Genomic DNA, 24,687 nt, shown 5'->3' on the forward strand with positions numbered 1-24,687 from the left:
ATTAACATCTCCTCACTATGTCAATAGAAGCCGTAACCCAGTTGTAATTACATTTCCTGTTCCAGATTAGTGATGGAATATAAATGGAATCTCTAGAAGACTGGGCTTCAATGTGTTCCAGCGGTGTGGCCTCCACCAGCTTCAACAAACACTATCATGAAAGGACGACTGAATCTTTTGCAGATGAGGCGAGGGAGGATGAAAGGTTGTGGGAATGTCATTGGGTGATGGTGATGGGGGGGCGGTGGGGGCGTGTGAGTGGATCTCAGTCTGGACCACAGAGTTGAAACGGGTCCTGCATTATTGATGGAACAGTTCGATGTCCCTTGAAGTGATGAGGAGGCGTGCGAGGTGGAGGGGACCGGGACTGGATGTGAATGTCACAACCTGTGCCAACCAGTAGCATGGCTGCACATCGACTGGCAGCTTCATCACTTCACAGAGAAGGACAGCAGTGACGGAGGCTCTCACTAATGATCAATGTGAAGGATCAGTCAACATACTTAACACAGTTCTGTTAAAAAAAACGCAGCTGAACAACTTTTTTTCTTACTAGATAAAGGTGTGTACATTACCCACAATGCAACACAATTCAGCGTTCAGTTAAAGGGATAGTAGCATTTTTTTTAAAAGTGGGGTTGTACAAATAGCCCTTAAGTACTTTAATTGCAGTAGAAGACTCTCTGCACTCCTCCCGTTAGCAACGCCAGCCCATAATAGCCCTGCCCAGAGATTTACAACATACAGTGTTGTGAACAGACCCAAAGAAACGGCCTATTTTCACGGCCTAAAAGAGGTTTTACCTGAAAAAAAATATACACAGTTCCATTGTTCGCTATATTATAATTTCTTCCAGCCCCTCAAAGTGCAGGAAAAACACAGTTTTTATTTGGACCTAACCAACTGCTGATCGGCGGGGCGCTAACCCTGGGCGGAGGGATACGTGAGTTGGTTAGGTCCAAATAAAAACTGTGTTTTTCCTGCACTTTGAGGGGCTGGAAAAAATTATATTATAGCGAACAATGGAACTGTGTATTATTTTTTCAGGTAAAACCTCTTTTAGACCGTGAAAAAAGGCTGTTTCTTTGGGTCTGTTCACAACACTGTATGTTGTAAATCTCTGGGCAGGGCTATGGGCTGGCGTTGCTAACGGGAGGAGTGCAGAGAGTCTTCTACTGCAATTAAAGTATTTGTAGATCATACAACCCCACTTTAAAAACATGCTACTATCCCTTTAACACAGTTCTGTTAAAAAACAACGCAACTGAACAACTGTTTTTCTTACTAGATAAAGGTGTGTACATTACCCACAATGCAACACAATTCAGCGTTCAGTTAAACGGTATATTGACAGAACTAACACAGTGTTATTCTGACCTTGTCCACATTCCAATACTTTACAGGCTACACTGACCCGTTCACACGCTCATTCCTGCAGTGCTCTTTCAACCACACTCCCACTCCTGGTTCCATATGTTGCCCATGGGCACTTCAGGAATCAAACTACTGATCTAATTAGTACACGTACCTGCTGAGCCGCTGAGTTGGACAAGGGAAGTAAAGATCAGGAGCAGAGGTGTGAAGGGCTCACATCCTTCTATTCTCACACCTCTGATTATCTTTATTTTAACATCTTCTATCTCCTGCTGTCTCTCAGATTTGACATAACTCCCTTACATAACATGTGGTTTCATATAATTGGGACAAAAAAACTTTATCAGTGCAAGTATAATTACATCAAAATTGCATGTACTGTCCAATCAAATTTGATGTTCTGCACAACAAACATTAGTCTTTGTTCTGCTGCTGTCTGGGTGACTGACTGTAGCTGAGCTCCTATTGTTCCGACTAGAAACCAGCCCTGGGGTAATCACTGTAATATTGAAAATCTTCATGGGATGTTCAATTTGATGGATGAACTGTACCATATGCTCTTCAGACTGTTAATTATAATACCCCCTCAGGCCAATCAGCATTTTTCAAGAAACTGGAGCACAGAAACAAAATAAAATCCCCAAGGTTTTGTCCTAAACATGTCACCAGCCAGTTCTAATGTCACAAGTAATATCTTTTGTTTGACTAAGAAGCAGTGGGTATGTGTTAGTGTCTTAAATGGTACATCAGCCATCATCAGATCCTAATGGCTTTAAAGGAATAGTTAAACATTTTGGCAAATTCATCTTGTGCCATAATCCCTACAGTATAGTCTTAGTAGGTTTGTTACCTTTAATTGTCGGTGCAAGCTGTTTTGAGATCGGTGGGGCAGAGACACAAACTGCTCACGAAACAGTACTTTCACCTTTCCCTCATCAAATACACAATCCAACAACTCCACAACGCTCTGGTGGACAAGTTGTGAGCTGCACATTCACCACGCTATGAGATAATAACACAACGTTACCAGACAGAGTTGTTTTAGAGGGAAATGCGTTGCCGGAACTACATTCCAGACACGGCTGCTGGATGGAGTGATTTTAAAAGTGCAAGTAGATCTGAGTGTTTGCTTCATGTGTCATAATGTTACATAATAATACGTTATTATCTCATAGCGTGGTGAATGTGCAGGTCACAACTTGTCCACCAGAGGGTTTTGGAGTTGTTGGATTTTGTATTTAGTTTGATGAGGGAAACGCGGAAATACCGTGCAGCTCGCGTCTCTGCCCCACTGATCTAAAAACAGCTTGCACCGACAATTAAAGGTAATACACTTACTCATAGGGATTATGGTGATAGACGAATTTGCCAAAATGTTGAAATATCCTTTTAAGTATAAGCCTGAGGGATTTATCCAATCATCTTAGACTGAAATCCTCACCTGAGATCTTCTTCAACATACAACTTCAATATACACTGTGTTCATGATCTCAAAGATTGCAGCTCCTGCAGACAGCTAGTTGAGATACTGTAGCTGTGTGCCCCCCTGGTTCACTCAGTCTCTCATGGATTCTTAGGTTTTTACTCAGTAGTGAGCAGTAAATTGAGATTTCAGACACTGACGTCACCACTGACAGCTGCAGAGCCTCTCTATCATTGTTGTCCTGTCTGTCTAATGCAGCACATAGCACTCTGGGGCTGTTAGCAGAGTGAACATCCCCTGAACTCCTTTTGTAATTCCACTGGGGGCAGTATGGTGCTTTTAATGGATGTGTGCATCAGTCCAGACACAGGTAAAATGGTGGTGGTACTGTACTGGGATTGATTCTGAGCTCATTTTCCATCCAATATCTGAATATTGGATACATGAAAAATTGCATCTTAAAGGACAATTACGGGCAAATTCAACCTGGGGCTCTAGTTTTGTAATAGGTCTAAAAGAATGAATCAGAAGATTTTCTTTGTAATGTCTCCTGTTCTGCAGTAGTTCAGTCTGTCCCTGCATCGCCACGGCAGCGTATAATGGCAGTGGATGGATCTTAGGCTGTTTAGGTTGTTTACATCCCACAAAACAACTTTTTTTTTTCCACAGACAACGTCAGATGCTTCAAACATACACTGAGGGGTTTGTTTACTTTAAGAAAGCCGATATGTTTGTAGACGGTGCTGTAACACAAATTCTGGCGAAGTCATCTGAAGCTGTCTGTAGAAACTTTTTTTAGTTTTGTGGGACGTAAACAGCCTGCTGTAAACAGCGTAAGATCTGTTCGCTCCCATGGCGATGCAGGGACAGACAGAACTACTGCAGAACAGGAGACATTACAAAGACAATCTTCTGAATCATTCTGTTAGACCTAAAATATTAGGAAACTAGAGCCCCAGGTTGAATTTGCCCGGAATTGTCCTTTACGTGAATTCCTGCCATAGACAGAGTGATGGAGCTGAGACACAGAATGTTGAAGGGGAGGACGGGGTGATCCATCAGTGAGAGTACGCAGAGAAAGTCCTGCTCAGAGGAAATGTCTGCCAGGTCAGAGGTCATGATCCCCAGCTCTGCAAGCACATTCTGGTGGACCCCCAAACCCCCCCCCCCCCCCCCCACAAGCTATGTTATAGACCACCCACAGAGTCAGACACAATCACTCTGCCTGACCTTCAGACAGGCTCCTCTAAGTACACTGAGCTGCTGGCCAGACACAGTCTTCACTGTGAGTAAGACAGGTGACATAGGAGATTCATTACACACAACGAGACGCCATTTAGTTATCTCCAATCCACAAGAAAAACTCTGTGTAGGACCATCAACTTTCAACATAGAGCCTTTTTTAAAGTAGACAAAGCTCCTCCTCCTCAGAAGCATTCACCATGACCACTAAACTCATCTTTATATTTCAAATGTGTGTTATACATTCATCATATGTGTCCCAGACTCCCAGTAGCTCATGTCAGACACAGCACACAATCAGGAGAGAGGAACCAAGGCTCTCACCTTCTCCTCTCATTGGCTGACTGTTTCCATAGTGATCTAATAAAAATATAGCAGATTTTAGGAAAACAGTCAGAGAAACCAGATCCTGCAGAGGCTGGTAAGTCCAGGTGGGAGGGGGGTTTAGTGACTGCTTTGCTGTGACAACACATAGACACAGAAGCTGACACAGTCCTGACTGGCTGCTTTTAAGGCTCAGTACAGGCTGTGTGCATTTCTCTGTGGACTGAGGCTTTGATACTTTCACAGTATTAATATAGAACCTAGAGCTGCTTTATAATCACACTACACATGGACATCTACCTTTATATTGTATGGAGCTTTAACACAAACATCTACCTTTATACGTATGGAGCTTTAACACAACCATCTACCTTTATACTGTATGGAGCTTTAACACAAACATCTACCTTTATACTGTATGGAGCTTTAACACAAACGTCTACCATTATACTGTATGGAGCTTTGATTACTTACTCCAGGTCAATTGGTTTGTGATTGAAGCTGTGGTAGAAGTACCTCTGTTATGTTTCTGTGCACCGAGGGAGTCATTTGCATTTTCAATCCAGACATGAGCACCAGTATTGGCCCCAGTCTCTCTCCTTCCATCCATGTTCTTACCTCTCCCCATCTTCTTTGTCCTAATGCTGACCATGGCCTTCATCTCCCTCTCTGCTCCAAAAGCCCCAGTCCCACCCCTCCACTGCTGTCCAACCCCAGTCACAGAGAAGCAGATTGGGGTCACCTCCAGGCAGGGGTCAAACGCATCAGAACCAGAGCCAAGTGGATCAGCTGTCTCCCGCTGTGAGCGTGTGGAATGTGTTCAGTAAGCCCCGACTATTCAGTCTGGCTTTCAGCAGATGGATGCTCATGTCACAGACACAGCGGCTGTCGGTGAAATGGCATTATTTATCTCCTCGGCAGCCTCTTGCTCTCTCCGGAGGGAAGATCAGCTCGCATATACACTGGCTTACTCCTCATACTACTGTAGAAATAAACTGACTTCTCTACAGAGGAAAGCTCCATCCAGCTCCACACCACAACCCTCTGCAGCAACCAGGCCATCAATACCTTTTTTTCTTTTTTTTTATACATAAACAAAAATTTGTTGCAGGTTTTTAAAATGTACGCCTTATGGTCTTAGTTCATGGATGGTCAGGAGGGTGTAAGTGGGATTCTTATTCTTTCCACACTCTCAATTCACTGCAGAAGGCTGAGGGGGATGTCATTAGGTTAAAATGCTGACCTGATGAAGGTGCTAGAAAAATTATATAAAAAACGAACAAACAAACTCTGCAACAAGGTGAAACTAAGGCAAATATGACTCTAAAACCACTGACATAAAAGACTAAAAGTCTTACACTGCCTGAGGATGTGATTATGACTGTTATCCATCACAAATTCACCAAGTAACATGACACTGCAGTTCCAGTCACATGACTCAGCATGAGAAGGATCTATGACAGGGCTCCACACTGCCCCTAAATGGAGCCATTCATTCTGCCCTAAAATGTAAGACAGTGCAAGCACATTTTTCAACTACATGCACTACATGTGCCTAAAGTAAATTTGCCTTTAAAAAAAAAAAACACTGAATGGTGAAACACTGAAGAAGTGACTCAAATGATCTGGAATCTGTCATTAGAGGTGGCAGGACAAGGTGTGTGAGGTTCATGAATGAAAGAAAATGTGAATATTTGCTTTGTAAGTTGATTAATTTTCTGCTTGGAGCTCTGATCTAAGACCAGTATGAGGGCTTGACGTCATGTCTTGAGACTTGGACTAGAAGTGGATTTAAGACGGATGAATGAAATGGATTTCATTACTGACACTGACATGTGTATTGCAGGAGGAAAGCAGCTTCCTCATAGAGATGTATTGGAACAGAATGAACTAGAGTTCATACAGTACCACAGCAACAGGAATATACAGTAAATCTCCTCTGCAAATATCTCCACTGCAGAAACGTCTCGTTCTGATTAATGAGCGTAATCTGATTATGATAATCATGTAAATTTAGCCAGGGTGTTGGTGTGAATAACAAGGCAAATAATACACACATGCATAAACAAAGCATGTTCACCTCTGCCTGACAGGCTATTTCCTGCAGATAGACCTGTCCATATTCATATCGTTCCTCTAGGGGACTAATCCAGTGTGAGCTGACAGGCTAGTTAACCAGCTCCAGCAAGCAGAGCCTCAACCACCACAACTTTAATCCACACAGACAGAGGAAGTGTTTGTGTGTGTGTGTGTGTGTGTGTGTGTGTGTGTGTGTGTGTGTGTGTGTGTGTGTGTGTGTGTGTGTGTGTGTGTGTGTGTGTGTGTGTGAGAGAGAGGGAGAGAGAGGGACAAAGCCATGTTAACACCTATCTAAAGAGAAGCACAGGCGTGAACATACAGAGAGGGTTGGTGAATAATTACTGGGTTTTAATTACTAAAGACATCAGCACACATCTTCAAGAGAGATCCTGAATAAATCAAAAGCCCGCGTTTACACCACACTCCCCCCAACATGTGCATGGAGTGCCGTGTGAAAGGTGATAAGCCCAGGAAATGGGACAGTCCTTGTGCTGTCAAGGACAATAACACAGTGGGCCCTGTGAAAATATCTGCTTTAATAAACACGTACAGAAAGGAAAAGCCATCTGAGGGTTTATTTATTTACCCATGTGCCACCGGAGCCAGATACACTGTTTAATTGTTAATGGGAACATTAGTGAGAGGGAAAGGAGAAGGTGCTTCTTCTTTTCCCTGTGTGGCCTTTAAGCAGGACTGTTGGCTTTAATGGATCTATCTATCTCTATCTATATCTATCTATCTATCTATCTATCTATCTATCTATCTATCTATCTATCTATCTATCTATCTATCTATCTATCTATCTATCTATCTATCTATCTATCTATCTATCTATCTATCTATCTATCTAAACTCAAACCTTTCTCAATCTACTTATTACTGTAAAGGGATAGTTCAACATTTCCGCAAATTGGCCCATTGCCATAATCCCTATAGTCATAGCAGTAGGTTCCTTTATTTGTCGGTGTAAGCTATTTTGACAACGGCGGAGTTGAGAGTCGTGAGCTGCTCAGAGCTACGCTAATAGCAAATGGTATTTCTTGGTTTCCCTCATCAAACTCATCAAATACTCAATCCAACAACTCCAAAACCAGACAGAGTTGTTTTCAAGATAAATTCATGCAAAACCACTGATACGCGTTCCCGTCGAGGGCAGTTTTTAAGCAAGTAGTCTCTGCATTTGCCTCGAAAACAACTCCCGAAACGTTCCGTTATTATCTCATAGCAATGAGAGCAGGGATAGTTGAAGTTTTCTGTCTGTCTGAACCAAGCAGTCCTCCAACCTGAACAACCCAAGAGGTCCATTGGTCATTTCACCCTTTCATATGATGTATGATATGACTGAAACACTGCACCTACAGTTCCACGCATTATGTATCCTGGTAGTCATGGTTACAGTTACATGACATAAACATGTACAGAACAAGTGCTCTGGCCTATCGAACTGTTACAACAACAGTCATGGTCATTGGTATTAGGTTTAGGCAGTAGTCTGAAGTAGGGTTGTGGGAAAAAATGGATTCATTTAAGAATCACGATTCTTATCCTCTATGATTCTGGATCGATTCATAAACTTCAAAAATAAATTTTTTATTAACATTACCTCCGTCTCTCTGCGCCCTCACAGGCTTCTGTACACAGCTGCAGCAAGCTGTGTTGTAAGATAGTTACTGTTAACTGATAAGATTCAAATACTCTATTGAATGTCTGTGACGAGGCTTGTGCCGATCAGCAACGCAATCGGCGATTTAGAGAACGATCAATGGTTTTTTGGTTGTTTTTTTTGCCGTTATAAAACACACAGACGCTGTGCAGCTGATCAGCCTCAGATGGTGTTAGATCTTCACATATTGAACTCTTTTTATACCAAGTGCAGTCAAACACCAGGCTGAAGAGAGAGGAACAGCAGAGCTCCTCTGTGGAGCTGCAGGTGAACCGGCTGGAGAGCAGCACCGTCCGATTTTTTTGTTTTTTTAGCAGCCCTATTGTCACGATTTTGAATCGAATTGTGACCCTAAGAATCGGAAACCAATCGAATCGTGAGACACCCAAAGATTCACATCCCTAGCCTGAAGACACTTGTCAAGGTGAGACAAAGATCCTGCAGAAACAGGCTTCATGTGAGAAGCTCTGACCATCCTAACCTTGTCCTGACATGGACTTTGGCTCTCTTTAAAGTCCACTTCTCCCTCCGCCTCTCTGAACTACCACAGCCACTAGATCACAAGATATTGTCTTAAAAATGTAACTATGGGTCATAATAAGCAGCTGAACAAACGAGCTATGGGCTTGTTTTTCATTAGAAGACAGTTTCATCCAACAGATCAACAGTTTATACAGAACTCGTCATCAAAACCAGCTGGGGACGGTGAATGGACATGATGTTGTAAACAACTAGATCATGATGACTAGCTGAGCTGATGTCTGTGGGGTCATCGGGTCAATCTAAAAGGTGTCTTCCTGAATAAAAGATCAGATCATCATCATCACATTCAGTCTCTCCAGTGATCTGTCTGCTTTTGGCAACGCTCATTACACCTACAGCTCATTCAAAACCTGATATTGGTAATATTCACATTGTCCCAGCAGACCAGCAGCCTCAGCCTCACCCTCACCCTCACCCTCCACCCCCTGGACCTCTGCCTCTGTTTTTCTACAACGATGCAAACGGCCCATTACCCTGAAGGTTTGGCTACGGGGAGAAAAACTCCAGACCACCTCCTGACATTCCAGCTCTGCACACGCTGCTGCTGCTGGCAGGGCGCCTCTCCTACGGTGATGGTATTGACCTTTCTCTTCCTTTCTTCAAACAAAATGGCCTTTAAGATGCTTCTGACTCCGCATAATTCATTGATGGTGCCCTTCTCACAAGTCTCTCAGGCCGTCCGTCCAGACTGTGACAGCTCTGACAGCCTGGCAGCAGACACACCGAGCTGCCGAGCAGCTGGGATGGAAATGTCAACATCAGGCTAACTATGACAAGTGGGCTAGTTTTGTGATCACGCGCCGCCCTGCCAAGCCACATAGCTGCACATTTCCATATTCATCTGTCTCTGCCTCCAGCTGACAGCTGAGTGTACACAAACACAGCACAACACAACACAATGCTGCATGTGATGTCAATGAGAAGTAGCAGAGTTGGTTTGGTGCTTCTGTGTTTACTCATTTATTATGTTCTTTTTATTCATATATGTATTCTGTTATGTAGAAAGTTACAGTTGGATGCATATACTGTTGTTTTTTTTCTACAACTTTCTCTCCTTCTACATACTGTATATCCCTATGAATTCTATTTGTTTACTACATTAGACCAGCTGTGAAGATAAATAAAGTCTGTATTTGTGATTTGAATTCCACTTCTTCCGATTGGAGATGAGAATAAAAGAAGGTCTTTGCAGGTCTGCAGGGAGGCAGTGTGCAGCTGAGCCTCCTCGTCAGTCTGGCCAGCACTCATCCCTTTGTTGGGCTTGTAGCATCATGGTGTGTGAGAGGGGATGTGGGATCACTGGGGGCTGCTGGCTCTTGGAGCTGTGTGCAGGAAGTCCCTCTTTTGCCTTCTGGCATAAAAGACAATCAATAAGAAGTAGTTTTCTTCCTCTCACTCTCCGTCTGCTGCTTCTCTACGCTTCATGAGTGATCCCTGGCCTGCGGGGGCTTCTTCCTTCACCTCCACTCATCCCTTCATCCAAAATCCATTCATTCTCACTCCACTGTTTTGTGTCTATATCCTTGGGCCCAGAGGCCAAACAGCAGCGAACATGCTTTGTCTCCATACTTGACTTCTTCCCTGGCTGAACCTCTTTCACACTCTCATCTCGGTAATTTTCTACATTAATTATTCAGGCCCCTCCAGTCTATGAATATAAATCCATTATGTCTGCTCTGCTACATTCTGCTTCAATTAGAGGACTGGGGCTGAAACTGTGTAGAGGGATGGCAGATCAGGAGATTAAAGGATTCATGAGACACCACTCCACTTTAAAATATTTCAGCTACTCATCCAATGTAGAGATACATATATATGTAATTACCTAATGGGAACTGTGCTATTGTTCACCAGGTTGGGCCTCCACAAATGGTCCCCTGGGACACCGGTCCATGGACTCAATACCATCATATTATTGAGGTTTCATCTCATTTAAACAGCAGTAATGTTCCTGGAGGAGGACAGTGATTTGAGGCCAAGCCTAAAGGTCCAGGGCTGAAAAATGAAGCCCACATCAAAGTGGAAAAAAAGGCACTTCCTCTAATGACCACTCAGTCAATCCAAAAAGAAACATGTTTACAGCAACAACTCACCTGTTACATTTTTATAAGACTTAATGTTCTGTATTACTGAGGCCGTGTCTCAGCTACACACACGTCACTCTTCTTCTTTGTGCATTTCTGGATCAGCTGGGAGTTAGGGGCGGAGCCAGACACTGCCCAGATAGTGGTGGTTGAGAAGCTCACTCTGAGTTTCAACACTACTCTTCAGAACCCACCAAGAGTCAACAGCAGCACGGAGGGGACAATGGAGCACCAATGTGCATCACGTGTGTAAAGTAAACACATCAGCCTGCAGCACTAACCCTGGCAGCAAACCAAAATTCATTCACTGCAAAAACTCAAAATCTTTCCAAGAATATTTGTCTCATTTCTGTCAAAATGTCTCATTTCTAGTCAAAACTATTCTCTTTCCACTTAAAAATCTATTTGTATTTAGATCATTTTCAATTGTTTCAAACTAATTTTCACTTGAAATAAGTAGAAAAATCTGCCAGTGAAAGCAAGTGTTTTGTGCTTATAAGAAAGAAAAACTTGCTCCACTATCAGATTTTTCTACTTTGATTGCTTGAAAGAAGTAAAAAGTGTCTAAAAACAAGTTACGTTTAATGTGATGAGTCTTATTTTAAGTATAATGAGATTTGTTTTGACTAGAAATTACATTTTGACTAGAAATAAGACAAATATTGTTGGTAAGATTTAGAGTTTTTGCAGTGTACCTGACACACCTGGATAAATGGGCCTGATTCACCTGCATGGTATACTGTATAAATACAGGTATAATTTCCAACGACAAAATACACAAAATCAGAGAATATGCCAAAAATATCATTGTGTGAATGATGAAGTGTTTATGGAAACGAGAGCCTATCTGCTGTCTCTGTGTATTCTGAATATCAAGTAAGCCTTCCAGCTAAATATAGATGAATCCAATCATCAGTCAAGCTGCTGATTTGAACCTCATTCTGTCAGTCAAACTTCTACTGTGTCACTATACACACACACAGCAGCTCTGCAACACTGTCAGACAGTCTGGGCTTACTGTAAACCAACTGTGACTGTGACAAGGGAGATGTGATGGGCTGGAAGAGGAAGAGGAAGAGGAAGAGGAGGGGTGAAGGAGCAAGCCTTACTTCTCCATCCTTGTTTCTGCTGACCTGTCTGAAGGTCTGGACTGTTTCATATCTCCTCCATATATTGGAAGTCGGCATCTAATGATTCTAATTTGTCCGGACTAGTACAACACATTGTTTCTGTGGATTTTTTTTTCAATGGCCATTAAAGGACTTCCTTTCAACTGATGCTCAGTGTGATCTTCTTCATGTTGTTGGACTGTGAGACAGGAGATCCTGTGGTAGTGCACTGCAAAAACTCAAAATCTTACCAAGAATATTTGTCTCATTTCTAGTCAAAACTAATCTCATTCTACTTAAAATTAGACTCATCACATAAAAAGTAGCTTGTTTTTAGACACTTTTTTACTTCTTTCAGGAAGATTTTCACTTGAAATAAGTAGAAAAATCTGACAGTGGAGCAAGTTTTTCTTTCTTATTACAAGCACAAAAAAACTTGCTTTCACTGGCAGATTTTTCTATTTATTTCAATTGAAAATTAGTTTGAAACAAGTGAAAATGATCTAAAAACAAGTTAATTTTTAGGTGATGAGTCTTATTTTAAGTGGAAAGAGTTTAGTTTTGACTAGAAATGAGACATTTTGACAAGAAATAAGACAAATATTCTTGGAAAGGTTTAGAGTTTTTGCAGTGTGGTGCAGTCTGCAGAGTGGGGGGGGGGGTTCTGCAATGGCTGCCAGGGGGACGGACACACACACACACACACACACACACACACACACACACTCATACATACACATTACACACACACTCAGACACTGCAGCATTAGTGACTCACCAGGAATATCCTCTCCAGCTGGTCCTGGATGTCCTTCATCCCGGGAAAGGCAGCCACGCCCTGGATCATTTCAATGAAGATGCAGCCCACTCCCCTTAAACACACAGAGAGACACACCTCAGCACTGGCTCACATAAACATGGAGTTGTGTAAAAGTAAAAAGTCCAATGGAAACGTCATCATTACAGTCGCTGGAAAACACAAATGAAATTGCGCTTCTTTTTTAATTTTTTTTTATGCAACAGCAGTAAAGACAACAAGCTTTAGTAAAACGTCTGTGAAGTCAGAACCTCCAGTTAATCAGAGAAAAAGCTGCTGAAGAGACCTTGACCTACTGCTGGAGGTCAGGGTCAAGGTCAGTCCACAGGATAGGAGCTGATTTGCTGTGTGTGTGTGTGTGTTTGTGTGTGCCATTGTATTACTGTAGCTCATTTGCCATAGTGTCTTGTCAGACAGTGTGTTGCTCTGTCTAGACCTTCTCTCTGAGAGCAGACAAAGGAAGGGATCTGAGGGACCATGTTTGATGTGTTTCAAGTTAAGAAAATATATCTCTGTAAAATATACACATTCCCACTGGGATGTTTTTTTTTCTGAATTACATAAATAGTTATTTTCAAAAGATCAAATCACCCCTTAGTGATAAAAAAATGTTGCTGCAATAAAGAAAAGCAGCAACTCAAGTGTAAACATCCTTTTTCCAATTCTCTCAGATTATATTGTTTGTTTACATCCTGTTGTTATGGCGATCACAGTGTAGAGTGTTACAAATGTTGGGACTCTGTATCAGTACAGTACAACTGGATCTAGATCTGATTGGTTCTTTTTAACACACTGAATCAGCCTCAGTAAAAACAGTTAATGAATGAACCAACAGGAGGACTCAGTGTTTACATGGACTTGAGTATCCATGATCCGGTTGTTGTGTTTGTGCATGTCAACATCATATCCCATGTTTCATGTCAGTATCATCATGTTTATCTTCTCTAAAGCTGAAACACGTCTTATAGTGTGTTGTCTTCTTTCTGAACAATCCTCCTCTTCCACTTGACTTTTTTCTCTCCTTTATTTTCACTCGACCTTTGAGGCCGTCCTCACAGACTCATCATCTCCTGCTGCTGCTGCAGACTGTCCACTGCTAAATGACACTGGTGGAGGACTTGAAGTGACCCACCCACTTCTTTATCTGCTCACTGTGACAGCAATTTGTCTATGTCCTGAATTAATGTTGTGCAGGCAGCATGTGGTGTAAAGAGAAAAGCCCCAGAGTAGCATATTTCTTTTATTCTCAGTGGGATGGGGATATGATGTCTATAGACTCAGAACAGCTACGGTTGGTTCACTTCATTACAGTATATTAAAGGGATAGTTCACCCAAAATTCAAATTTCACTCATTATCTACTCACCCTCATGTCAACTAAGAGCTGTGAGAATTTTCAGAGTCCTCCTTTCCTTCTCTGAGTTACGGGGGGGGGGGGGTCTGCACAGCAGTATTTGTCCATATAATGGTTGTCAATGGATACCAACTTTCTTCGTCCAAAAAGACACACCAAAAAACATCCAAATACCTCCATACTGCTCGTCTGTAATGTCCCTCTTGTATTGAAGCCCCGACATGAGAAATTGTTCCGAAAAAAATTTAATAAGTCTATATTTTAAGCTTGTTTGTAGCGGAAGCTCCCAGTGTCTCGGTTCACTGCTCTTCCTGTGTCAGTGCAAATCTCGCGTGATTTGCACTGACCGGCGGAACAATTTCTCATGTCGGGGCCTCAATACAAGAGGGACATTACAGACGAGCAGTATGGAGGTATTTGGATGTTTTTTGGTGTGTCTTTTTGGACAAAGAAAGTTGGTATCCATTGACAACCATTATATGGACTGCTGCGCGGAGCCCCCCTGTAACTCAGAGAAGGGACGGAGGAATTTTGGGTGAACTACAGTATCCCTTTAAAAATATTCTCTTGTATTAATAAAATACAATTTATCAGTACTGCCAAAGTACTGTACTGAGCAGCCTGTTTTCATACGACTACAGCAACACAACTATAGAACCCCTGCCTTGTTCTGCAGTGCAGCCAACCACAACTACACCTGTACATCAATCTGAGAATCTGAGCACAACCACAGCTGAGTGGTGAGCGCTGCAGCTCAGTGACTCCATCACTCCCTCCCTCTCCATGATGTCAGCTGGAAACCTGCAGGCTGCTGTGATGGATGTTTGTCATCGCAGCAAAACAGATCTGCACAACCTTCTGCTCCCTCGCTTCTTCATGGAAGACTGCTTCATAAGAGACCAGGGGTGAGTGCGTGTGTGTGTGTGTGTGTGGCCCTCGTGGGATAAAGCTACACCCTGTGGATTTGTCCACCTGAAAATACCCTTGAAGCAGACACACAACCCCCCCCTGGAGCCACAAACTGCTCTTTAATTGGCTGCAGGGGCTCAGCAGAGATCCCCCTGTCTGTCTGTCCTGACAGAGGGTCAGCCCATAGACTGTATGTGGGTCAGCCAAGCTGCAGCACGGTGCTGCTGGACAGAGGTGAGGAGGTGAGGAACAGCAGGGAGAGAACCACTGTTTGCCATTTAAAGTGCAATATTAATGAGTAAACAGCCTGGGAGAGGTGAAAGGTGAGGTTGGATACCACAGAGGATGAACTCAGCTGTAGATAATTAGCGTTAACTAGTTTTTTTCTTCTATTACGAAGAATCACCAAAGTCATGAGAGGTAGAAAGTGTATTATAGGCTATGGTATGAGAGGCCCCTTGCTCTCACACACACTACAATAGGCTATCCATAAAAAAACACTATACTCTCTTACACACACTATTATACTCATATAGCCTACACACATCACTATACTCCCTTACCACTATAATCTCTTACACACACAACTATTTAAGCAATATATCACTTCAGTCCGTGGTATGCTCATTATACCACAGCTAAGGGGCATTCTACGAAAAACCCCTTAATATAATGATCATATACCACGGACTGAAGTGATATATTGCTTTTATAAAACGGTTACCAATATTGGCAATATGAAAGAGGAATATGCAATCAATTTCATTAATGTTAGTTTTTATTCAACCTATCATCTAATAAAATAGCCTCACTGTGGAAAAAAATACCTACCTCTCCGGACGTTAGCTCTGCATGTCGTCTTTTTTTTTCAGGTGAAAGTCACTGCTCAGTCCCCTCTACCATTGTTAACCCTCCCCGGAGGTGAAAGTTCAGCTTAAACATGTGAATTCAACTACTTTAGTCTGTTAACGTCGTAAAACCGACTTTCTTTTGCTACCGACTGCAAGGGTACGTTGTCATGGATACATGACAACAACTTCCATTCATACCAGTCATATGTGCCTGACGCGGAGTGATAGCCTACGCTGTGATAAGGCTTTAGAATAGTAGCCGTGGTATACTCATTATATCACGGTTAACAACCAATCAGATTTCACCTTTCCGTTTTATAAACTCTCTTACACCACCATAATCTTTTACACACACCATAGCAGTGTGTGTGTGAGAGAGTATAATAGTGTGTGTAAGAGAGTATAGAGGTGTTTGTAAGAGAGTACAACCACTGTCACCACGATGTGGAAGTAGCCGTGAGAAGAGACGGTTGCCAGGTTGTAACCGCACGGTCTAAAACATGGACAGTCCTCGTGAAGGAAGGGGCTGTGTGTTTTGCATATATAGCTTTGTTCCTAAGTTGTAGTTTTCTGCTGTTATTAGAACAGCCGAGGTCCTAGACATATTCACAGAAGATAAAAGGTCCACTTCTCTGTGCTTGCATTCAAAGAGACGTGTCAATGCAGGAGCTACACAGATAAAACTGCTGCTCTTCTGAGACTGAATGCGTGCAGAGACCCCCGCCAGTGTGAAGGACATAACATAAAAACTAACAGGCGTGGGTGTTTCAATAATGTGGAAATCAGCACGACCTAAGACTCATCACGCACCATTTTTAATTGCAGTTGCAGATAAAGCTGCAGCTAGCTTGCCTTGCCTTGGTGTCAGGGTTAGGGCTAAACAGTGACAGTGTGCAGTCATGACTGAGTCTTAATCATTATTAATCACTTACATACATCACCTAAAAACCTGAGAATCCTTAACCAATAAATAGTAGTGTACTACTAAAGACACTACACAATGAGTGATTTTAGTTTCACTAAATGTTAGTCAAATTAGTCAAATTGAAAACTAGAATTTGGTCACTTTGTTACAACCGAGAGAAGAACAAAAGCAAAGGTTTGTCTGGAGGAGAACATCCTGCCTATACCTGACATCCACAGCTTCTTCATTTTGTGGACAAAAACAAAAAACAAAACATCAAAGGGATTTCGAAATCTAAAACAGAACAGATAGTTCTCCTCTAATCATTCAGTGTTAGGCTGAACAACAGTGTCTGGTACTGTGTCTGTCTGTTGACCTGTCTGAAATGTATCTGTGGTAAAAGTGAGCAGGGAAGGTGAGATGTGTACAAATAATCAATGTACAGTGAAGTGCAGGTGAGGGTCAGCTGCACACAACTGGGTTTTAACAGGATTCTGTCTCCTTCAAGTTCCCCGTAGAGCAGACACATCTATATCTCAGTGGGAGCGACAGAATAAACACACAACACACACTGAAGAGAATACAGAGGGGGGGCTCTGGGTCAGAGGTCAGAGGTCAGGACTACCCACCACATGTCCAGGCAGGTAGAGTAGTCGGTGGATCCCAGCAGGACATCTGGAGGCCGGTACCACAGGGTCACCACCTCATTGGAGTAGGTATGGCTGGGGACCGACTTGGCTCTGGCCAGGCCTGGGGGGGGGGGGGCAACAACAACATGGTTTCAGAAAACATTATCATTGAACGACCTCCAGAAATCAAAGCAGAAACCTGGACTCTGGTCCTGAATCTGAGGAATCCCCTGTATGAAGATCATATTTCAATTCAACACTGATGGTTTTGATGATGATAACTCGGGGCTAAAAATGAAATGTCATTAGAGTTGAATCTGAAAAAATGTCAGTCTTGTCAACTCTAAATGGTTCATTGCCTCTAGAGCAGAAATGTTCTCAGCTGCTTCATCAAGGCTCTTCCACTGGCCAATGGAGAGTATATGGGATGGATGGATGGATGGATGGATGGATGGATGGATGGATGGATGGATGGATGGATGGATGGATGGATGGATGGATGGGTGGATGGATGGATGGATGGATGGATGGATGGATGGATGGATGGATGGATGGATGGATGGATGGATGGATGGATGGATGGATGCAGATGGGAACACAGGACTTGGACACTGGAGAGTGGGGTTTGATTCCCACATGATAGTTAAGCTGTTTGTTGGGAGTTGGGAGACTTCAACAAAGATAAATAAAAAAGACAAAAAAGAAGACACCACATGTTAGACTTACTTTAACAGTAATCATGATCTTTAAATAAACCTAACCAAGTAGTTTTGTGGTTTGTGTCACATAACAAAGTCCACTGTACACTGTACAGTGTACAGTGGTGTTTATCATGACAACCATGACAACTGAGGTCTGCAGAGTGTTTAAAATGGACTCGCGGGGCATTTCAGAGACCTGAAGACGGAGGAATTAGTGTTTTTCATTAAGTGGCTTGTGTCTCTATGATGGCACTCCATGGTGAGGAGGTTTTAACAGACCCGTCAGGGGTCACACATGTCCACAGCTTGAGGAGCAAAGGTTTATCAGGATAAAAAAACATCCACAACCTCCACTGGGTATTTGATGTTTGCTGAAGTCTCATTAGACCTTTGAAACTTCCTTTTCCTCTGTATATGAACATAAAGTGAACTCCATGTTATCTGACCTGTGTCTGGACTGACATTGAACCGTGATGAGTCTGACATTATCTTTTCAAATGTGAATCATGATGGGAGACCTTTGTGGTTCCAGTGAATCTCAGTCAGATGGACTGCTGCGTCTATCTGACCTGCTTTTCCGTCCTCACACTGGGTTGGGCTTGGTGCAGCGCGGCCCTGCAGCTGTAACGGGCAAAGTGCTGCTTTTTAAAACCTTCTCCAGTGTTTTCACAATAACATCACAAGCTTGTCTGGCTTTTTCTAACTGCACTCTGGCATTTATCTGCACAGAGACACAAGCCCAGGTTAGTTAAGTATCTGCTGCCAGTCCTCCAGTGGCAGCTAATGGCAAAGCAGAGTGCAGATGCAGCCAGCTTTAATGAGGATGGTGGTATTACCTCTTTGTCTCTTCCCAAGTGGTCGGAAGGCTTAATTAAAGCATTTAGCTAAGTAAAAAAAGAGACTTCCTGCCCTGCTGCTGGCCCCCTGTGAGTGGGAGGAAGAGAGGCAGAGGGGGAGAACAAATGACATGAGGGAGGGAGGTATTTAACTTCTCCTTGTGTCTGAACGCACACAAGAGAAAGGAGTTGCAGCCTGCATTCATCACAGCCGAGCACTGTAATTTCTACACACTGATCTGAGGACCAAGAGACGTTCACACTGAGAGGCTATCATTTCCACTGCAGGTGCTCTCTGTGTGTGTGTGTGTGTGTGTGTGTGTGTGTGTGTGTGTGTGTGTGTGTGTGTGTGTGTGTGTGTGTGTGTGTGTGTGTGTGTGTGTGTGTGTGTGTGTGTGTGTGTTTAAAGGGGTGTGAGTGGGTGTGACTGCAGACAACATCCACTCATCATAGAAGAAAGAAAGTGGAAGGAGGCCGGCGTGTTTGTGACGAGGAGAGGTGGAGCGGAGAGGGAATACAGTCACACAACACACAGTAACACAAACCTGATGGTCTGTACACACAGTGTTGTGTCTGTATGTTTTCACTTAGCACTGAAACAATCACACACAGAAGATGGATACTAAGCATGTGCAAGCTGCTGTTAACAGGAAGCTCTGTCTGCTCTGTGGTGCTGCAGCTCCAGACCAGACTGTCAGTGAGTACAGTACAGACAGTATACAGTACAGACAGGGTCAGTCATGCATTAAAAGAATAGTTCACCCAAAATTTAAATTTCACTCATTATCTCCTCCCCCTCATGTGGACTAAGGGCTGGGAGAAGTTTCAGAGTCCTCCGTGGCTTCTCTGAGTTACAGGGGGTCTCGGCGTAGCAGTGCATGTCCATATAACGGTTGCAAATGGATACCAACTGTCTTCGTAACAAAAAGACACACCAAAAAACATCCAAATACCTCCATGCTGCTCGTATGTAATGTCCGTCTTGTATTGAAGCCCCGAAATTCGAAATTGTTCCGTAAAAAATTAAATAAGTCTATATTTTAAGCTTGTTTGTAGCGGAAGCTTCTCTTCCTGGTCCGCAAATCGCGAGACTTAGTCTCTTGGTCCTCAAATCGCGAGACTTATTACATTTTTTACGGAACAATTTTGCATTTCGGGGAGGTATTTGGATGTTTTTTGGTGTGTCTTTTTGTTACGAAGACAGTTGGTATCCATTTGCAACCGTTATATGGACATGCACTGCTACGCCGAGACCCCCTGTAACTCAGAGAAGCCACGGAGGACTCTGAAACTTCTCCCAGCCCTTAGTCCACATGAGGGTGAGTGAGTGAAATTTAAATTTTGAGTGAACTATTCCTTTAAGGTGATAGTTGAGGCTGATAATGTGACTGTTGGTGTTTACGTCATTATTTTCAAAGGGCTCCGTTGTTCTGTTAAGGCAACAACACAATCACTGACTTTTCAAAATAAAACAGGGCCACCATGGTCTCTAAATACACGTCATATATATAATCTTATCTATAGCAGTGTGGATGTAGTTTTAACTCCCCGCGTCTCCCAGCTCCTACACTACTTTGTCCCAAACACAGTGATACAACTGAACTCCCATCACTCACATATTGCTTACGAACACACGGTCTCGTGGTGACACTGCAACTTTTCCTCTCACACATTGTTTCTGATCCCTTATAGAAAAACCACATGAACAAATGTGAAAAAATTTGCACATGGGAATCATGTTATCTGCACATGGGAAACATGTGGTTTTGGCCAAATTGTATGTGAATCACATGTGAATTCCCATGTGAACCCATTTTCCACATGTGTTACCATGTAGGGCACATGTGGAAAATGGGTTCACATGGTAATTCACATGTGATTCACATACAACTGGGCCAAAAACCAATTGTGCAATGTGCAACATTTTTCACGTGAAGTTCATGTGGTTTTTCTGTAAGGAATGGGTTCGTTTAATTGTCAAAAAAAAAGAAAAGCAATTTCAAGGTGGATCCAAAAATAGCATCCATCTCCTGCTCACCTCCACTGTCACAACTAATGTCAGGATCAATTAAGTCTTAGCTGAAAGAAAGAAAGAAAGAAAGAAAGAAAGAAAGAAAGAAAGAAAGAAAGAAAGAAAGAAAGAAAGAAAGAAAGAAAGAAACCCAAACCCCCCTCAAATAAAAATAATAAACTGATAAATAAAACATAATAATATATCAGGCCTTACATAAACAAAAACATTGTTAGCAGGAAACATTCACTGTTGATTCGACTCATTTGATGTAATGAACTGACAGATGATACAGACGGCTGCCATCCTGCCAGCCTCAGCCTGTACTGCTTATTCTAAATGTGACATTCATGACAGAAAAACAATCACACAGTAATTATGATCTGTGGCTGCAGATGAAACCACAACCTCCACCTCCTGTGGTATCTGTACCTCCAGGTAACTGCTGGGGTAATAATACCTCACTATCTCACAGTATAGGGCGTGGTGGTGGAGAGAGAGCTAAACACAACTAAAATAGGCTCAGCCTCTCAGGGGAATGAGCTGCTCTTTTTTGGAAGTTGATGTGATTTTGAAGGCGGTTGCAGCAGACTGACAGTCAGACTCTGTGCTGCCAGCAGCTCTTTAGAAACCGCTCCACAGGGGGAAACAGAACATATTCTTCACTCTATGTGATTCATAGGCAGCATGTCCCCTTCACAACTGAGGGAACAGAATGCTTTGGAGCCCAGAGCGGAAGTCCAACCTGATCCATAGAGCCAGATTGTGTCTTCATTAAAGGGATAGTTCACCCAAAATTGAAATGTCACTCATTATCTACTCCCCCTCATGTGGACTAAGGGCTGGGAGAAGTTTCAGAGTCCTCCGTGGCTTGTCTGAGTTACAGGGGGTCTCGGCGTAGCAGTGCATGTCCATATAATGGTTGCAAATGGATACCAACTGTCTTCGTAACAAAAAGACACACCAAAAAACATCCAAATACCTCCATGCTGCTCGTATGTAATGTCCGTCTTGTATTGAAGCCCCGAAATGCGAAATTTTTCCGAAAAAAATTAAATAAGTCTATTTTTCAAGCTTGTTTGTAGCGGAAGCTCCTCTTCCCGCTTCGTCAAATTTGGACAAACCAGGGTCTGTCCTCTTCCCAGTTTGTCCAAATTTGACGAACCGGGAAGAGGAGCTTCGAGAAGCTTCCGCTACAAAACAAGCTTGAAATATAGACTTATTTCATTTTTTTTTCGGGACAATTTCGCATTTTGGGGCTTCAATACAAGACGGACATTACATACGAGCAGCATGGAGGTATTTGGATGTTTTTTGGTGTGTCTTTTTGTTACGAAGACAGTTGGTATCCATTTGCAACCGTTATATGGACATGCACTGCTACGCCGAGACCCCCTGTAACTCAAAGAAGCCACAGAGGACTCTGAAACTTCTCCCAGCCCTTAGTCCACATGAGGGGGAGTAGATGAGTGAAATTAAAATTTTTGGTGAACTATCCCTTTAATGATCTCCGATAACAAAAATCATTCACTTCTATAAATGAGTAGTTCATCATCCTGGAAACCACACTTCCTTCATTTGGTCTCCTCTCTGCAAGGCAGGTGAATAACTTCCCCAACTTCTGGACTGTGTCAGATTATTCCTCCTCCGTTGTGTTGCTTTTAAGCCGTTTTGCAAATATGTCAAGTTTAATATTTATGCACCAACAACTCACACAAACAACCCTGACTGCTTTTGAGTGTGCTAAATATTCAAATCCATTTCCAAGTCTGAACAGTGTTATAGACTGAACTAACAGCTAGCGGGAATCTTTAGTGACATCCCTCATTTGTATGAAGCGTTGGATAGATAACTAACCTGGATGCACGTGTAGCAACACTACAGAATGTACAATATTAGTTAGAGAAGTTTAGCAAGATGCTCTGACCATCTGTGAAAAAAAAATATTACCAACAGCTTTCTTTACCAATGTGTTCCTGTAGGTGTCTAGTAACAAGCTCTTAATTTATTTATTTCCAAATCCATTGGGAAAATTCTGGAGAGCTAATCTAAGTTAATGTCCCCAGAGGGCTCAGGTGTAAAAAATAGAGATGCACCGATTGAGTTTTTTCCGATCCAATTCGATACCGATCGGCCTGCTGGATCGGCCTCATTCATCCGATATCCGATCCAGCCAATTAGTCAATATTGGAGGAGATATCCCATCCGGGTATCGGATTGGTGCATCTCTTGTCAAAAAGAAAGAAAATTGAAAATTCAAATTTAAAGCCCCAGTATGTAACTTATTTGGCTTTTTATTAGCAAAAATCAAATATTGTTTTAATAAATACATATTTCACTGAAGTGGAATCACACCAGCATATAAATGAAAGCTTTCTGGTACCTTAGAATGAGTTGTTACAAGTCGTTACAAATACATAAGTGGGCGACGCACCGAACCGAGGCGGCCATGTTGCATCGCTATTTTGTACGTTGAGTGGCAGCGTGACCGTAGGTAACCATAGAAACTCAGCGGAGCTGTGGGCTCGGCCTGTTAAAACTGTCACCACTGTGTAGTGTGAGGAAGGACGGAGGCACTGGTGTTGCATTCAGGTGCAGTCAGGCAGACGGCCGTCGGCAAACCAACCGATGTCATTTTACTCCACCAGAGAAAGACGGTAAAACAATACCACATCACCATGACAACATATTGTCAGGCCTGTATTGTTTTGCCTCGTGCTGGCGGACCACTTGTTTACATAGACGCTTGTTTATCCTGTTACATGCAGCGTCTGTTGTCTGTCTAACGTCTGCCCCATTTCACCTGAATGCAACATCAAGAATACGTTCAGATGCAACCGCACCGCTAGATGGGGGGGATTCCTACATATTAGCTCTACCTTTAAGCTTGTGAGATGTCTAAGTAGGGTTTTAAGGGGTGTATAGGTGTAGGTAACAGCTTCAGTTTCTGCTGCATTCAGTCACACAGACCTGCTCAGCTGCTGCAGGCAGAGTCTTTAAGATCTGGGTCAAACCAAACCTTATTTTAGTTGGTTCATTCATTAGCTATTTTATCATTTCATTGAGGTTAATTACTAGATCTACAGTAAAGTTCTATTTGTGTTAAATTTTGGAGACTACATTGGCTTGTAACAACATCTATTGCACGTCTGTCCGTCCTGGGTGAGGGATCCCTCCTCTGTTGCTCACCCTGAGGTTTCTCCTGTTTTTCCCTGTTAAAAGGGTTTTCATGGAGTTTTTCCTCAGTCGATGTGAGGGTCTAAGGACAGAGGATGTTGTTACGATGCCATGTAAAGCCCTTTGAGACAAACTGTTTGTAAAAACGGGCTATACAAATAAAATTGCCTTGCCTTGCCTTGCCTTGCCTTCTTTTTTTAAAGGCAATACAGCAGTGTGTGTGTGTGTGTGTGTGTGTGTGTGTGTGTGTGTGTGTGTGTGAGCACCAGCTGCCATTGTCTCAGCTCATTTCCCAACACATAGTGGACTCTAATGAGCTCTGCATTACAGTCGTCCTCATGAAACCAGTCACATCACACTATGTGTTTTCTGCTGCTGCTTTAAATCCTGTCATTTATTTCAGTCTCAGGTTTACACACACACACACACACACACACACACACACACACACACACACACACACACACACACACACACACACACACACACACACACACACACACACACACACACACACACACACACACACACACACACACACACACACACACATCAGTCGATTAATTGATCTATCACACTTCAAAGACCATCTGCAACTTCCAACAATCCACACCCGAGGTTCACTCTCTCTCTCACACACACACACACACACACACAC

At 42.8% G+C, this 24,687-nt stretch overlaps 1 protein-coding gene across 1 annotated transcript in view; it reads right to left on the reverse strand.

Annotated features, from left to right (window-relative positions):
- Window positions 1-24,687, reverse strand: part of cdk14 (cyclin dependent kinase 14) — a 223,986-nt gene that overhangs the window by 86,719 nt on the left and 112,580 nt on the right. The window contains exons 9-10 of the mRNA XM_083990071.1: window positions 17,305-17,425; window positions 12,620-12,713 (exon numbers count right to left, since the gene is read on the reverse strand). Of these exons, the coding sequence (XP_083846197.1) occupies window positions 12,620-12,713; window positions 17,305-17,425 (215 nt within the window). The remainder of the gene's footprint in view (window positions 1-12,619; window positions 12,714-17,304; window positions 17,426-24,687) is intronic.

Source organism: Trachurus trachurus, assembly GCF_905171665.1.
Source record: "Trachurus trachurus genome assembly, chromosome: 16".
NCBI lineage: Eukaryota > Metazoa > Chordata > Actinopteri > Carangiformes > Carangidae > Trachurus > Trachurus trachurus.